Below are 16294 nucleotides of genomic sequence, written 5' to 3'. Positions count from 1 at the left end.
AGATAGTAATTAAGAAGTTCTTTATCATTCAAGGTCTGCTCACCAAAACATTGTACCCAAACGAAGTGAGTCTAAAACTTATTTATGAGTTTAGATAATTTCTAATCTATAGTGGGTGCTATAGTGGGTGCCATGTAAGCTAGCCCGTGAAAAAAATACTTTGGAAGATAGCAATTTTATTTTATAAAAATTGCTAACTTGATGAGCATTTATTTTATACTCAGAAGTAAATTAGTGTTACAAATTGGCTCAAATTCAGTTTCAGTAAATTTTAGCATATTTCGGTAATTCTGTGCCAGCGCGTTCGAACGGGCCGTGGAGTCGTTCGAACGCGGGTTCCAAACAAAGGGCAATGATGCAGGTGTTCGAACGGTCCAACCGCATTCGAATGCAAACCCTAACCTGAGAGTAGCCTTTGATGCAGGCGTTCGAATGGAACCAGCTGCGTTCGAATGCGGATCCAACTCGAGAGTAGTCTGTGATGCGGGCGTTCGAACGGCCCCTCCTACGTTCGAACGCCCCTTTCATTCTACTGTATTGATATTGGGCGCATTCAAACGCGCCTCGAGGGCGTTTGAACACGACGCGAAAAAACTATAAAACTGAACATGCCTATAAATACTAAAGTGGGGCTTGACGGTCCTTTCAGGTAGTATCTTCAATATCTTAAGTTGTTTCAAAATCACTTTTATAGAGAAAGCAATTTATATTAAATAAATTGCCAACTTAGATAGCAATTTTTGTATATATATATATATATATGTGTATAAATTAATTTAAGTAGCATTTAATGTTTCGTTGTTTGGTGTGCAGACTAAAGATAATAAAAAGCTTCTACAGCAGTTTGAAAGGTTGGCCATCTAAGGCTTCAACCTTTCAAACTACTGAAGAAGCTCCTTTCCAACGTACTATTATTAATAAACAACCTTTCAAAAAGCATACTCGTTTTCCTTTCTTTTTCTGTGACACCTGTTTATGAATAGTACGTTGGAAAGAAGCATCTACAGTAGTTCGAAAGGTTGATGGTTTGGATGGCCAACGAGTAGAAACTAGAAAGCAGCTCTTCTTTGACCATACGAAGTCTCCTCTTCTCTTTTTTCACTCGTTTAATTGAGTTTGAAATCGAAATACTTCTAGATGAGTTCTATTGTTCGACTGGGGATCTCCCAGCTTAGCAAAGTTGATGAATTAGATGAAGGTTTCGATTACTAAATTACTCATCCAATAGGTGGGTTATATAAAAATAACTTATTCTATAAGTAAAAGCAACTACAATAAGAATTAAAAAAAATGACTAAGAGGCTCTCTTATATAAGTAAATCACTAAGATCCAGCTACTTATAAAACACGTTAATCGAGGCAATGATTTATTAAGGAAAGAAATTTGCATATAAATTACTAATCGCTGACCGGATAAATGATTTAATAATAATAATTTGCCATCTGGATGCCCTCCAATCCGACATGGTAGAAACTCATCTATGTGTTATGTTGAATGTCACAAAGATGACCAAATAAAATGAAAATATTAGAGCCAATTCTAACAGTCACATTTATAATTTGAAAAAAAAACTATATTTTATTCTCTTAGTTAGGTCTTAACTTATTTTACCCACTGCAATTTTATTTGTGACACTTTATCTTAAATTTAAAGATACTTATTAAAGATAAAGTTATAAATAATTAACTAAGGTTTTTAATGCATAAAAAAGTACTAATAGAATTTCAAATAATAAATTATTAAACATATTTCTCTCTGCCTAATAATCTAATACTACGAAACTAAATCTCCCTCCTCTTGTCCCTCGTTCCTCGTTGGTCGTCCCCTCCCTCTTCCTCCTTTGTCCTCTGCTTCCTATTTCTCATTCTCATTTAAGATTCTTTAATCTTCTATTAATAAACAGTTAACCGTAGAGAAATAGAGGGAGAAAGAAAGTAACAGAGTAGCCAAAACAACGCATTAAGGGGAGAGAGAGAGAGAGAGAGTTTATTTCTTTATTTCATCGGTTACAGACCAACAAGAAGACATGCTCTGAATCCATCTATGTCCTTTTGCATCCTCTCTCTCAGCTATACCAAACTCAAACCCCTCCTTTATTTCTTCCATTCTACCATCCTCGCTCTCTCTCTCTCTCTCTCTCTCTCTCCGTCTTTCTTCGCATGCTCTGTGAATAGAAAAAGGAGACCAACATCCTGTTTAGAAGAACAGAACGTCAGATGTGATAATAGAAAATTTAAAAAATAGCTTCTAACTATCATCCATGAATCAAGAGAAAGAGAGTGGAAAAAAGACATACTCTTTTTATATTTTTAACATTACAAATATGCTCACATTCTACTATACTGTCTACTTGATTTTTGAGATTTTATTAACAAATTTAAAGAAGAATAAATAAATATTTGATGTTATAGTTTATGCCCCATATTATAGCTTATTATATTATTTTTATTTACTTTAGTCTTATAAATATTATAGATTAAATGTTATATTCTTTTCATTTTTATTTTTCTATTCTCTTTCGTCTAAACAGCAAAGGACGGAACGGTGGAGTAGGAGAAGCAACAGTACCAGTAGAGATCTCCAAACTCCAAAGCCTGCCATCATAGGAGTGAGAGATGATAGAAAAAAGACCAACTAGTTTAGGAATACTCTGTTTTAGCCGACCCAGTTGGCAATTCCTCTCCTTTGGCTCCCTTCGGGAGATGCCCGAAGGAGGAGGCGAAGAAAGGTGAGAACTTTTTAAGATGACATGCAGGCGGCGGAGGAGATGTTGGTAGAGGTGCGTGCACGACGACGAGGCCAACGTCGACACCGGCAACTATGAGCTAAGCTACAAGATCTTCTCCATTCTACAACACCACAAGCTCTGAGTGTCCAAGGCTCACCCGGCCCGCCGCTGCAGCATTGCAGCGTTTGATCAAAAACCGGAGGGAGAAGGTATGCATCCTCTGCATCAATGGCGGATTTGAAAATGGACTCGTTTAAGACTTACGGCTTGGCTCCAGCTCAGTGGAGGCTTGGCTCATTTATGCATCCTATCTTGCAGTACAAAAAAAAATTAAGGGTGAAAATGTCTTATTATTTTTCCTTTATTATCCTTATAGTCTTATTCTTTTTCCTTTTCTTTTTATTAGTTGGCAATGAGACTCTTCAAGCCCGCTTCTATAGTTAGACCCGAACCTCCCGGATGATGGGGAGAAGCAATCAAAACCAAAGATCACCGTCTTCTTCATCTTATCAACATTTAGATCGGAAGATCTATTTCCAAATTTGAGAATTTTTTCCTTCGTTGTTTTTTCCCCGCATCTTTCTTGAATCCGAAATGGATTATAATCTTTTAGCTCTTGTAGTTTGCTGATAGTTTCAAGGAACCATGGAGAACCCATAAGTTCCCCCCAACTTGGTTTGGGTTCTTATGGGAACAGCACCAATATGGCAACCGCTTGCCGCAGACCCTTCTTTTGTCTCTTCGCCATTGCCGCGCTCTTGTTCTTCGTTTCTTGGTCCCTCCTCCTGGACTCAACCGGAACCTCGAACCCAGCCTTTGATGCGTTGCCCCACCAAAAAGTCGCCTCCATTTTGGACACCAACTTAGCCCAGGTTCAAGAACTCGACAGGTGTGATCCTAAAAATGCAATCTTGAAGGTTTTCATGTACGATTTGCCACCTGAATTCCACTTTGGGTTGTTGGGTTGGAAGCCGGAGGGCGAGAGCGTGTGGCCGGAGTTAACCAACAAGATCCCGGACTACCCTGGTGGACTAAATTTGCAACATAGCATTGAGTACTGGCTCACGTTGGACCTTTTGTCATCGAGAATTGCTGAGAGGACCAGCCCCTGCGCTGCCGTGAGGGTGACGGATTCGCGCAATGCTGATGTAGTGTTCGTGCCGTTCTTCTCGTCTTTGAGCTTTAATCGTTATTCGAAGGTTATCCCCCCTGCGAAGGTCAGCAGGAATAGGATGTTGCAGGATAAGCTTGTGGAGTTCTTGACTTCTAGAGAGGAATGGAGGAGGTCTGGTGGCCGAGACCATGTAATCTTAGCGCATCATCCCAATAGTATGTTGGATGTGAGGTTGAAATTGTGGCCCTGCATGTTTGTACTTTCGGATTTCGGGAGGTATCCGCCGACTGTGGCTAATGTAGAGAAAGATGTCATTGCTCCCTATAAGCATGTGATTGGGAATTTTGTGAATGATTCCTCCGGTTACGACGACCGTCCGACTCTGCTGTATTTCCAAGGAGCTATCTTCAGGAAAGATGTAAGTGATCACCTTATCTTAATTTATTTTTTCTGTTGTTATGATAACTAACATATATTTGATGTCATTTAAACTCAGTGTGAATGACATATGTTGGACATGAGTTACTACATTAGGCAATTCGCTTAACAATAATCCAAATTTTCACATGAATGTTCACTCCCAGGATAGTCTGAAAGAGATTTATTACTCTTTCTTATGTTCATGTAATAATCTGCACTGTGCTATCCAACAAAAGGAGAATTTTTGGCTTATCACAGGTAAGCCGAAACGAATTCGCTTGATCAAGTTCAGTTTTACTTTTATTGACTAAGAACTTACACATTTGCTGGCCTGCAATCTTTTACAAGGGTGTTAGTTAAGGCAAATGTTTAGAGGAGTATATACAAGTAATAGAGGTTCTAGTTGGTAAACAGTTGTCTGTCATGACCTTGCCATATACTCACATGCCATTCGGGTGAAAGAAAATTCTTACAGGAACCTATGCTCCTTCAGATATATTCCTCTAACTCCTTATTGCTTCAACAATGTAACTCTATGACATAATTTATAAACTTCTTATGAATTCCCTATCTACAGGGTGGGATTATTCGTCAAGAGCTGTATTATCTTCTTCGAAATGAGAAGGATGTGCATTTCTCATTTGGAAGCATTGCCGGGGATGGGATCAGGCAAGCAACAAAGGGAATGCACTCATCCAAATTCTGCCTTAACATTGCAGGCGACACACCATCTTCCAACCGCTTGTTTGACGCCATAGCTAGCCACTGTGTTCCTGTCATCATTAGTAATGACATCGAACTCCCATTTGAGGATGTTCTTGACTACAGCAAGTTCTGCATCTTCGTGCGTGCTTCCGATGCAATCAAGAAGGGCTTCCTTATAAAGCTGATCAGAGGCATAAGCCGGGAGGAATGGTCCAGTATGTGGAAAACGCTGAAGGAAATCGAGGGGCACTTTGAATTCAGATACCCGTCTCAGAGGGACGACGCTGTTCAGATGATTTGGCAGGCAGTGGCTAGAAAGGTACCTGCAGTTCGTTTGAAAATGAATAGATACAGAAGGTTCTTTCGGTTTCCACTCAAAGAAGGAACAGAGACTTTTCCTGAGTCTTCTTCCTGGTTAAGGACGCAGACTCCAGATTTGTAGGATATCAAACTTTGTTTTGGCTGGAATCTCGATCTTTTTCTTTTCTATCTCAAAAATTTTGTTGAAAGTACTCGCAGGAAATTGATAAATCCATTACACCCGACACCTATTGATATTTGCCAACCTTCAACATCTTCTACCTTTTCTTATTATCCCCAAGTTTCTATTTGAGCTTTTTTTGCAAAGCTGCAGCTCAGGAATGGTAAAAGTCATATTTTGTGTCTGCTTTTGCTTCATTGAGTGGGCAAGGATAATGGCACAGTTGTTCTTGCAGTCTTTGTTAGGAATCAACTTTTTGGCTTCTTCTTTTGATAATTAATTCGAAGATTTTGTTTCATTCCTTGATGATTCTGACAGCTCCTAATATCAGCTGGCGTTCTCTCTTTAGTGATCCTGATGCATATTACAATCAAAACAAGCATGGTAAGTGGATTGTTATTCTTGGAGTGAAGTTGAATAATGATTAGGGATGCCAAAATAAACTCGGCTCGGCTTGGCAAGCGCGGAGCTTTAGCTTTGTTTAAACGCTTGATTTAAATTTTAAGCTGAGCTTGAGCCAGAGTCTGCTCGATAGGCTTGGCTCAAATATTATATATAATATAATTTGTGGCTCTTTTTAAAGCTTGATAGCTTAGGCTAGATATAATTCAGCTTGAATAATTAATATATTTGGTTCATCCTAACTCGGAAATAGCCTAGTTTCATAGCTCGTCTCAAGCACCGTCCGGCCGAGCCTAATCCCAAACTATGCTTAAAATTGATTTCAAGCCAAGCTAAGCTCGTTTACATCCCTAATAATGACCATGATAATCCGTAATAAAGTATATAAAATATGATTAAGTTGTATTCTACCTAAATACAAGCACACACCGGGCATTATGGCAGGCAAATTGCATCATCACATCTTGCTCGTCTTGACAGTTAGTATTTTCTAAAATATTTTATAAATGTGTTGTGTATCAAATAAGTTCCTTCACAATCCAAGTCACTAAACTGGGTTCATTAATCATTTGGATGCAAAAACATATTGAATATATTCCAAAAACAGTCCATCTTGAAATGAGACCAAAACATAGGAATAGAATGAAGTCTAATCGCTTCTGAGAGTTGTTAAGTAGCTTGATAGCAATCTGAGCTTGGACCTATAAAAATTATGGGAAAATTTCAACAGGATTGGGGGTCCAAATCATAACTTCAGCGCCAGTAGTATGGCCCCCTTTCTCCTCCCCTCCACTTGAAACTTAGGAAGAAGAAAAGAATCAGCAATCTATAGATGGAAGGGGACATTCTCCCAGTAATATTAGCTCTTCAAAAGAGAAGTGTTCCATTTATTGCCATGGCCCACGGATTTCAAAAGCATCAATGGACAAGGGAAATGGGTTCTTTCATCAGACACGGATCCCAAGTTCGGACAATCCCACAAGCTTCTTTTCTAGCTTTCGCCTTTGATCTTTCAGTTCAGATGCCATAGAAGCCACCTGAAAGAGACGAACATTAGGAGTAGAAATGCAGGGAAGATATTTTACATGAATGAATGAATCAAACTTGCCTCAGCTCGAAGCTCCAATGACTTTCTGCCAGGGATCGTCCGTAATTGATGCATTAAATCTACAATGTTTTCCCCAAACATTAATGAAGTCGGTATAAAAAGATCAACCAAGAAGCCAAGAAATACAAGCACTATAAAATACTCATTAAAGTTCAAACTACCACAAGGTTGTTTTGTCTAACCATAAGTTTGATGTGAAAATCTCTAGACATTGTCAAGCCAAAAGAACACGGGGTCAATGTGAAGACCAAGCAAACAAGATTTTTCAAAACAAACAAGTGAACTGAAAAGGAACAAGTACCTGCAGAGGTGGATTCGACCTTGTAGATGGAATTAACAAGCCGCTGGATTTCAAGTCCAGATGATCTGCAGAAATGTTTTTAACAATCAGCACTGGCATCCATTTACCATAAAGCCGAGAGAAAAATGAGACAGCTTAGCTCATCCAAACAAAAGAGTGGACAGGATTATTTGCAGATTACCTCATATTAGTGAGTCCCCGCTGCAAATGTTCTTCAGCAAACCCTGCTCTCACACGCGTGTTCTTACCGTGTTTCTTCAGCATTTCAACAGAATCAGTGAACTCTTTCAAACTTGATTCAGCTTCAGAAAGAAGCTGCTGTATAATTACAACAAAAAAAAAGTGTTTGATAAGTGCCTCAATAGAAGTGATACTAAGGAATCAGGATGCATAATAGAGTCAAATGATATTAGTTGGAAGATGAAGCATGCATTGCAGTCATATTACAAATTAAACATACTTTGGAAAAGGAGAAGAATAATGAAGAGACAAAACACAAACTTTTGGAACAATATGAAAGGACAGATACAATTGAATGAAAGGTTTGAAATTTGTTTTGCAGGATTATCCTTTTCATCCTATAATATGGTTTGAAGTTTAGATAGGCAAGGGAACTGCAATGTGATGGTTACAAACTTTGGAGAAAAAAAATGTCATTCAGAAGGCATCATGACGAAGGCCTCAATATTCTAGAATTATATCTGACATGGTCAGATCTTCCAGTTGGTCTTTATTACATATTACTATAAAACTATATTTCATGCATACAAGTTTTTTTCAGTTAGTATCACCAATAAACAAGGGCTAGACACTAGATATTAAAGTAACAATCAAGTTTTAGGAATCCAATCTCTCTATATATTTTCACAAAGTTGTGCCATTGAGGGCCGGAGGAAACCAAGGTTTTTCTAGATAATAGATACACAACAAAGTAAAAGAATAAACTACAAACTAGTGCCCATACCTAGAACATTTGTTGCACGGACCAAATGCAACAGTGCTGATCTTGCAACCAAACAGCACAGGATAAATAGAATCACAATATAGGGGTGTTATATGAAACATTCAACCTAATTTACAATTAACAAACACAAGAGCTTATGAAAATTAATTTTCTATAGAATATGATGATCAAGATACAAAATTTGGAAAGTTACCTCTCCAAAAGAGAAAAATCAGGTAATAAACATCAAACAGAGAATATGATATTTGTCAATTTAAGGAAAGTTACCTTCTCAGTTTTAAAGCGCCCTAAAGTATGACGGAGCAAAAATCGTCTAGGCCCTGAACCCACACAGAAAGAAAACATAAACATATGTATACACAACGGGAAGGGACACCAGAAACAATAAAGACATAAAAAACATAATGTTTTATTTCATGGCCATGCTCTTCTACAGGTTTAAAGTAATTGAAATATTCAATAGATTTCTGATGCATCTAAAAGTACTAGAGAAATTGTATTTACATTAACATGCAATTGTAGCTTGATTTCTCTTTACAAGTGACAAACCCACTACTAGTGATATATTTAAGGATGCGTAATATGTAATTCACATCCTACCTGCAACACTAGTGGTAGTCCTTTTGTAGTAAGATCTTTTGCTTTCTGCCTTTCCCTTCTTTATTTCGGTTAAATTTATAGGTTGTAGTGGGCTTGAAAGACAAGCCATCCCACCACATTACAACTCTCGTTCTATGGGAAAACTGGAAAACCTTTGGGGATGGAATAATTTATGGTTCAGAACAGAAAAGGTAGAGATGACCGCATCAAGCCTTTTCTTTCTTCTTTTTTTTTTCTTCTTTTTTACAATAATGGCATGAAGATTATGACTCAGAAAAACTTTCCAAAGATACACTACTGACCAGTAGCTAAATAGTACACAATATTTAGTTATGATAAACCATACCTCGCATGAGGATGATTCCTGCTCCTACAGCAAATCCACAAGCCTCAACAGGGTGCTCGCAGGCAAGCAATACCTTATCTGAAAAGATAAAGAATTGAAAAGTGTTATTAACAATTAACAATAGAAAAATGCTGACCAGGAAACACATAAAATTAACAATGAGGATGTTGAAGACTTGAAGCACTCTCAAGTTTAGGAATATTGACGAGATGAGTATTTGCCTATTTGGTCATATTGCATGAGAATATGTTTTTTAGATGGAAGTTATTCACCTTTCACCTTCTCAACGACAGCATCTTCATAAACTTTGTACTGTGACCTCACTGTTGGCACTAAATTCTGTCAGACAGAAAAGTAGTTAGCGTTCAAGATATGTCATCAGAAAGTCGATGCCCACTGACTCAGGAATTAATGTGGTAGTTAGAAAAGTTACACCATAACATTTATGCATTTGTCCGTCCATATGTATGTCAAAATTTAACCATATAATAAACCTACATCTACTCCTACTATATTGTTAACAGGCTTAAAGTTCAGTCGCATCACCAAATCCATCTGGAAAAGGAACTTGCGCTCTTACGCCATGTTCTCTTTCTTCACTTTACAAGTGACATTAAACAATGAACACGGCCCTTGCAAAAATGTTCCCAAAGAATCTTTTAGAAGGAGAGGTTGTCATCCATCGCTCCTATCAAATACCTTATTTTCTCTTTAATATTTGCAAATATTAATGAGAATTTCTCATAATTATTGCATTGATATGAATACACCATCTTTATCAAGCTTCAGATAAAAATATGAAAATTGTCCTCATGGTTCACCTTTTCTATTGTGCACTTCAAAGTCTATCATTAAATGGATGATGCAGAAAGTGTCAAACTTGAAGATCGAATAGAGTTGTTTAGAACTTTAGAAATGTCAACATTTCAAGGAAGTATGGGAAACAGGTGTTTCAGATCTTCATTGTTCCTTCAACATACCTTTTATATTCATAGTAGTTCCTTCTCTTCCCATTCTTTCCTTACTCTGTTAGGCCCATTGCTTATTCTGTATGCAGTTTTGGTATCGCCATTAGCCATTAGTAATTTGTAGCTACTTGACACTTATAGGGTTTATCTCCAGTTAGTTCGCCATTATTATGTCAATTTAATGTGAAGAAGGACAAGACTTTGGGGAGTATAAATTTTAGAAGAGGTTCTAATTAGTGCATATATAAAATTGCTAGAATTGATAGCTCAGGTTAGGTTAGTAATTTCATACATTAATTGGTTAATACTACGGGACTCAAATCTAAAATTTATATATGGATTATGGAACAAATATCTCAAATAGAAACACACCCAAATGCCAAAAGATGAACTTTTACATTAGGAGAACAAAAAGATGAGATTTTGATGGGCGGAGAATACCTGCAGCTTCTGGAGGAGCCAAGAGGCGTCTTCTTGCGGAGATCGCGCGGATCTGAGAGCAATCCATGATTTCTGACTCCCTTCTTTGCCCGATGAAGGCAAAGGAGAAGAACTAGGGTTAGGAGTGAAATTAGAGGATGCACCCGCCGTCATCTCGCGTGCTCTATGTTGGTGGCGATGATAGAATCAGAATTCCGAAGACGATCGAGAGCTACCAAGATTCCAAATATGAACGCAAAATAGTGAAGTTCGAGATAGAGGGGGGTTTTATATCTTAGAGAAGCCTCGCTAATTTCTGAAAAGGTCCCTGGTTCAATGGCTCTTGCTAAACAAATATGCGTTTTAAACCCCGCGTAGTTTACTATTTGCATGTCACACCTTGCTGTTTTAGATAATTGCCGATTTCAAAATATCATAATTGTCGCTATATTCTTTACTAAAGTCGGTCGTTATAGTTAATTTTTAACATAATATAAGTAACAAATTATTATTCAAGTTGATAAATATATACAAATGACTAAAATACCTCTTTTTAAGTTTAGGTTATAAAATATTTATCAGTAAATTTTATCTCACATAAAATAAGATATATTTTGTTATATTATGGTATTGGATATAATATTGGATAGTTTCAAAATTATCTTTAATAATTTATACATAGGTAAGAGAGTCTTTTTCATATATAAGTTGTGTTTTAATTATGATTAATTAGATTGAACTAATAGAATTGTATTTTTATAAGAGCACAATGGTTTCGATCCCAATTATGATATTCTAAAGAATGCATCACTCATTTATTGTTTCACTCTGCAAAACTATTTAACTATTTTTTCATTTACGGAATCCATAAATAGTAGATACAGAATTTATATGTAAAATAATAATAATCCTATGATATACAGCTGAATTTATATGTAAAATAAACCCTGTTCCAGTTCAGTTTTTAAAAAGCAAGACTAAATTTAATCTTCTCCAAAAATCCTTCTTTCCAACCACTGCATATATCATAATATAAGCATAGCTTCATTCAAGGACTGATGAGCCTGGAGGTGGAGGTCCATTTCAGTGAAAGATACAGCTGCAGGGGATGTTTTTAAGTGGATCACCACCTAAATCAACATGACAATTGATCTTGCACAGAAAACAACCAAGAAAAGATCAGCACATGAAGAATGTCAATCTAAAAGAAAAAAAAATACAAGATTATCAATTTAACTTCAACAATTCAAAAAAACACACACACAAATAAGCAGCACTGGCAAAAACCTCATTGTATTACTGTTACTATTAATATTACCACCATCTAGTACAACTAACAAAAAAGGGATCTGGAAAGAGCCTAACAAAATTGTCCCTACAAAATTTTGTTTTTCAAATCATCTGTTCTCACTTCACTGTCAGGATTTTAATAACAGAAGCAACACCGATTCGGTGCAATGCTACTATCGAATCTCCTGTCTTGCAGAGTTGTAAGGTCTTTGCATGCTCTAAGGCGAATTCAATTGCTTCCTCAGTGGATTCTGTATCAGATGCCTTTGCAGTGGCTCCACTCAGTACTGGAATCAAGCCTCTAACAATAAGGCCGTGCCTTGCGGGAGCCTCATCGCTGCAAGTCCAGTCGAAATTATCCGTCTTTAGCTCAGGAACAACTACTGATAATATCGGCATGGATGGCCTATACTTGGCCACTAGCCTTGCAGTGCTTCCACCCCTGGTGAGGACTAAGATAATTGATGCTTTAGCAGAGTTAGCAGTTCGGACTGCTGATGATGCAAGACTCTCTAATGGGCTCATAGGAACTGGCGCTGCTGCCACAAGTCCTTTAAAGACTGCTCCATAGTCCACATATGACTCTGCCTGCAAGCAAATCTTGGCCATTGTCTGCACTGCTAGCTCTGGATATGCACCTGCAGCAGTCTCTCCACTGAGCATTACACAATCAGTGCCATCCAGGACAGCATTAGCAACATCAGTTGCTTCGGCCCGAGTTGGGCGAGGAGACTTGATCATCGATTCTAACATCTGGGTGGCGGTCACGACAGGCTTCCCTTGTATGTTGCACTTAAAGATCATCACCTTCTGAGCGTAGAAGATTTTCTCGATAGGAATTTCCATCCCTAGATCTCCTCGTGCCACCATGAAGGCATCCGAGTTTGCAAGTATATCATCAAAGTTAGCTACCCCTTCTTGATTCTCAACCTGCGAGTAATGACAACAGTCGCTTCAACAAGACAGAACAGGTAAAATTGAGAAAAAATTACTAGAGATTAACTGACCTTGGACATCAGGATGATTGACTTGGCATGGGCACCGAGAAGCTTTCTGACCTCAACAAGATCTGATCCTTTGCGTACAAAGGATAAAGCGATCATGTCAATCTTGTTTGGAACACCCCACTGTAGGATATCTTCCTTGTCCTTCTCTGTAAGTGTAGGTAGATCCACAACGACCCCAGGAAGGTTCACATTCTTCCTCTCACCAAGGACGGCAGAATTTTTGCATTGACAGCAAACGGTGCCTTGCTCCTTATTGCAGGAAAGCACTGTGAGAGTGATAGTTCCATCGGCACATAGTATTACACTTCCTGGATTTAAATCATCAGCTAGCTTTTTGTAGCTCATCGAGATGATATTCTCATCACCCTTTATAGTATAGTCTGTGGAGATGGTGATCTCTTGACCCTTTTTCAGCTGGATGGATTTGCTATCTTTCAGAAACCCAGTTCGGATCTCTGGACCCTAAATGCCAAGCCATCCATCGAAAAAATAGAATCAGTGAATTATGCACCCCTATTTACTGCAAATGCCTCCCCCTCCATGCAAGCATGGAAGACTCAAAAGTGATCCTTGAACTATTAGCAGAAAAACTATGTGCCAAAATAGATATACTGCAAGAAATTTACCACAAAAAGATATACTGCAAGAAGTATAACATGCAACCATCATTTCATGCAAATTGAGGCCCCAACTACTCTCTGAATCAGAAGATAAATCCTTTCTAAAACTTCACCTAATAAGGGAGATATTTTAGATTTTTCTTGCACTGATCAACATCATACTGACATGGTGCTTCTGCTCAGAGTATTCAAGCAATATCCATATCCTTGAATTTATACTTAACAAATTAAATAGCTGGGACTATGTGTTGGACAGAGACAAGGATAATAAATTGCGATATGCACTTTTGTTAGCTATATATGGACCAGAAGATTGATTACAACTACTTTCTGTATTCCAGGAGCAAATCGTTTTACATTTGACACACATTATTACCTTGCAAATCCAGAGAACAAATCCAAGTAGAAAAACAAACTAACCTGTCTTACTAGCTAGAATAAATCACTGTGCACAATATGTTCTGTGTTCTATAAGATATATATATATATATATATATATATATATATATATGTGAAAATAATCTTAAGGAATTAAGGATTTCTTATAGAAAATTCAAACATATACAAACATGATAACTGTGAACCAGAAGCATACAAAATTAAGTGGCATACAGTACTTGTATATCTGTTTGAAAATTGGATTTGCAGAGACAATGACAAAGTCCTTGACTACCCTCCTCTGTCAAAATGCTGTCTCATGCTCTCCATTAGATATCATGCAAGGTCACCCAATCATTTACTGACAAACAGATGCATCCATCTTTTTACACCGAATGCAATAAAAATAACTAGTTTAGAAATTGTAATACTTTATACACTCAAAAGAAATTTGAGTATCAACTTCAATAAGAACCACCAGCCAGAAGATGACGGCCTGTCCATCTCGAACCGGTCGGGCTAGAGCAGCTTAGGTCTAATAAACCCGTTATCTCTTAAATTTTAAAGGACTATCCAAGTACTTAGCAATTTGTGATGCTATCAGTAAATAATGCATCGAAGTTAGTTGAACGTAATCACGTATATATCTAGGCATGTTCCGGGAATCATTCTTCTGGTCAAAAAGAAGGAAAGCGGATGCAATAATTTATACCATCTTAAAGATAGCATGCAACTTCAGTGATTTGAGGAGCAACTACACGACGGCCATTAACGATTCTACGAATAAATCTGCTAAAAAAGATCAAAGAGAAAACTTTCCTTCGAAAATCATCACACAGTAGCAAAAGGGACAAACATAAATAAACATACTATAATAAAGCTTGAACAAAGAAACAAACTGAAGGCACACAAGAAAAATAATAAAAGAAACAGAAACAAGAGACCCCAGAGAAAGAAACGAGAAAAAAAAAAAACATTCGCCTATTCAACCCATTAAACAAACTCAAGGAAGAGGGAAAAAAGAACAACCTTGGTATCTAACATCACGGCGCAGAGGATCCCGGTGTTCTCCATTGCGGCCCGGAGATTGTCTAGGGTTTCTTGGTGGTACTCGTGAGACCCATGCGAGAAGTTGAACCGCGCCACGTTCATCCCAGCCCTAAGAAGCTTCTCAATCATCTCCACTGACCTCGACGCCGGCCCAAGAGTGCACACGATCTTGGTCTTTGGCCTCTGTTTCACTTCCTCCATCGCCATTTCAACTCCTTTCAATCCAAAACCCTATGCAAAGGATCGAGGAAACCAGTACCGATCGAAAGAGCAAACCCTAACGAGATAAACCAACAAAGATTTCGGCCGGAGAAGAAGAACAGAAGGAGAAAAGAGTTGCCTTTGCGTTGGAGACTAGAAACCGCGAGGATTTTATAATGTTATAGCGGGTGCGTTAACATACTCCTGCGGAGAAGCGTAAGTTCGGGGTTCTGTAGATTCGATGGAGGGCTACGAACCGTCGAAATTGATTGATGGACTGAACGGTTCAAAGAGCAAGTCTGGGTTAGAAGTAGGGTGTCCTGCGGAACAGTAGTACGTGGATACGAGTACGAAATAAGATTGGTAGAACGTGAAGCATGGGTATCGAATAAGATTTCCATTAAGATTTAAAACTTATCTACATATAAATAAACATATATTTATTTAATGAACGTAATTTAAAAAAAAAAAATCCAAGGCCAAAACGTGAACAATAACCTTCAATGTGGATATGTTCATATAGAGTGATAAACTTTGGTCAGGTTGGTGATTCGCAAGAGCTAATCGAAAAAGAAAAGAAAAGAAAGAAAATTATATTCTCTTATTTAAATTAAATTTTTAGGAGAAAATTTGAGAGAAAAAAATTATGGACTCTATTTTATTATACTATTTACTTGATCTTTTAAAATTCTATTAACAAATTTACTAGCATGTGCTGATTTATTTTAATAATTAAATATCAGATGAAGTGCATGATCGTAAACATATTATTTTCTTAATATAGTTCTATAATCTCTTTCTCCACTAAGTAGACTGCTTTCCGGAGATTTATTTCTATCCTTTCATTTTAATAATTTTCTTTTACACAGAAGCATTCATTTTGAATAGATGCTTCTTTTTTAAGGAGAAGTTTATTCTTGGAATATGTGATCATTGGGGTGCGGGGGGGGGACAAAGAGAAGAAAGGCACAATTGGTGGACAACACCAGTTGTTCCACAGGTGGAGAAGCAGAAAGCAAAGCACCATTTGCGTGAGTTGTAAGTTGAAGGCACATACACCCAGAATAGGTTCAAAGTGGAACCCCAGATTTAGGGTATCCAGAAGAGCATGAGAACCTCCTCATGAACTCTTCATGGCATTGGAAAAAGTTCTACAAAATATCATTCAGAATAATACACTAGTTTAAAAT

The 16294-nt window shown here is 37.6% G+C and overlaps 3 protein-coding genes across 4 annotated transcripts; 1 reads left to right on the top strand and 2 right to left on the bottom strand.

Moving 5' to 3' along the window:
• Positions 1-2583: 2583 nt before the first annotated feature.
• Positions 2584-5633, top strand: LOC140790229 (probable arabinosyltransferase ARAD1). Its single transcript, XM_073140211.1, has 3 exons — positions 2584-2938; positions 3136-4261; positions 4841-5633. Exons 2-3 carry the CDS (start codon positions 3434-3436, stop codon positions 5408-5410), a joined length of 1398 nt encoding a protein of 465 aa, XP_072996312.1. The 5' UTR covers positions 2584-2938; positions 3136-3433; the 3' UTR covers positions 5411-5633.
• Positions 5634-6395: 762 nt separating this feature from the next.
• LOC140791547 (RGS1-HXK1-interacting protein 1) lies at positions 6396-10896 on the bottom strand. 2 transcript variants are annotated; one of them, XM_073142176.1, is made up of 8 exons: positions 10580-10896; positions 9443-9509; positions 9171-9248; positions 8492-8544; positions 7442-7575; positions 7261-7325; positions 6960-7018; positions 6396-6888 (listed from the first exon to the last, which is right to left on the bottom strand). In XM_073142176.1, exons 1-8 carry the CDS (start codon positions 10730-10732, stop codon positions 6799-6801), a joined length of 699 nt encoding a protein of 232 aa, XP_072998277.1. In that variant the 5' UTR covers positions 10733-10896; the 3' UTR covers positions 6396-6798. The 2 variants fall into 2 exon arrangements, with proteins under 2 accessions (XP_072998277.1, XP_072998276.1); XM_073142175.1 differs by having other exon boundaries at positions 7442-7578; positions 10580-10887.
• A 939-nt stretch (positions 10897-11835) lies between these two features.
• On the bottom strand, positions 11836-15252 carry LOC140790192 (pyruvate kinase, cytosolic isozyme-like). The gene is made up of 3 exons (XM_073140159.1): positions 14883-15252; positions 12856-13317; positions 11836-12778 (listed from the first exon to the last, which is right to left on the bottom strand). Exons 1-3 carry the CDS (start codon positions 15108-15110, stop codon positions 11966-11968), a joined length of 1503 nt encoding a protein of 500 aa, XP_072996260.1. The 5' UTR covers positions 15111-15252; the 3' UTR covers positions 11836-11965.
• Between the last annotated feature and the right edge of the window lie 1042 nt (positions 15253-16294).

The sequence above is a fragment of the Typha latifolia genome, chromosome 6 (genome assembly GCF_019914945.1).
Source record: "Typha latifolia isolate L0001 chromosome 6, TyphaL0001v2, whole genome shotgun sequence".
In the NCBI taxonomy this organism is placed as follows: Eukaryota; Viridiplantae; Streptophyta; class Magnoliopsida; order Poales; family Typhaceae; genus Typha; species Typha latifolia.
This window is presented reverse-complemented; position numbering and strand designations above follow the sequence as displayed.

Coding starts and splice junctions, on each gene's coding strand:
- LOC140791547 (XM_073142175.1), bottom strand. CDS start 10,732: ATGACGGCGGGTGCATCCTCTAATTTCACTCCTAACCCTAGTTCTTCT. Junction 9,249..9,442: donor TGTCGTTGAGAAGGTGAAAG/GTGAATAACTTC, acceptor TTATCTTTTCAG/ATAAGGTATTGCTTGCCTGC. Junction 6,889..6,959: donor CATTGGAGCTTCGAGCTGAG/GCAAGTTTGATT, acceptor CGTCTCTTTCAG/GTGGCTTCTATGGCATCTGA.
- LOC140790229 (XM_073140211.1), top strand. CDS start 3,434: ATGGCAACCGCTTGCCGCAGACCCTTCTTTTGTCTCTTCGCCATTGCC. Junction 4,262..4,840: donor GAGCTATCTTCAGGAAAGAT/GTAAGTGATCAC, acceptor CCCTATCTACAG/GGTGGGATTATTCGTCAAGA.
- LOC140790192 (XM_073140159.1), bottom strand. CDS start 15,110: ATGGCGATGGAGGAAGTGAAACAGAGGCCAAAGACCAAGATCGTGTGC. Junction 13,318..14,882: donor CCGTGATGTTAGATACCAAG/GTTGTTCTTTTT, acceptor CTTGGCATTTAG/GGTCCAGAGATCCGAACTGG. Junction 12,779..12,855: donor CAATCATCCTGATGTCCAAG/GTCAGTTAATCT, acceptor CATTACTCGCAG/GTTGAGAATCAAGAAGGGGT.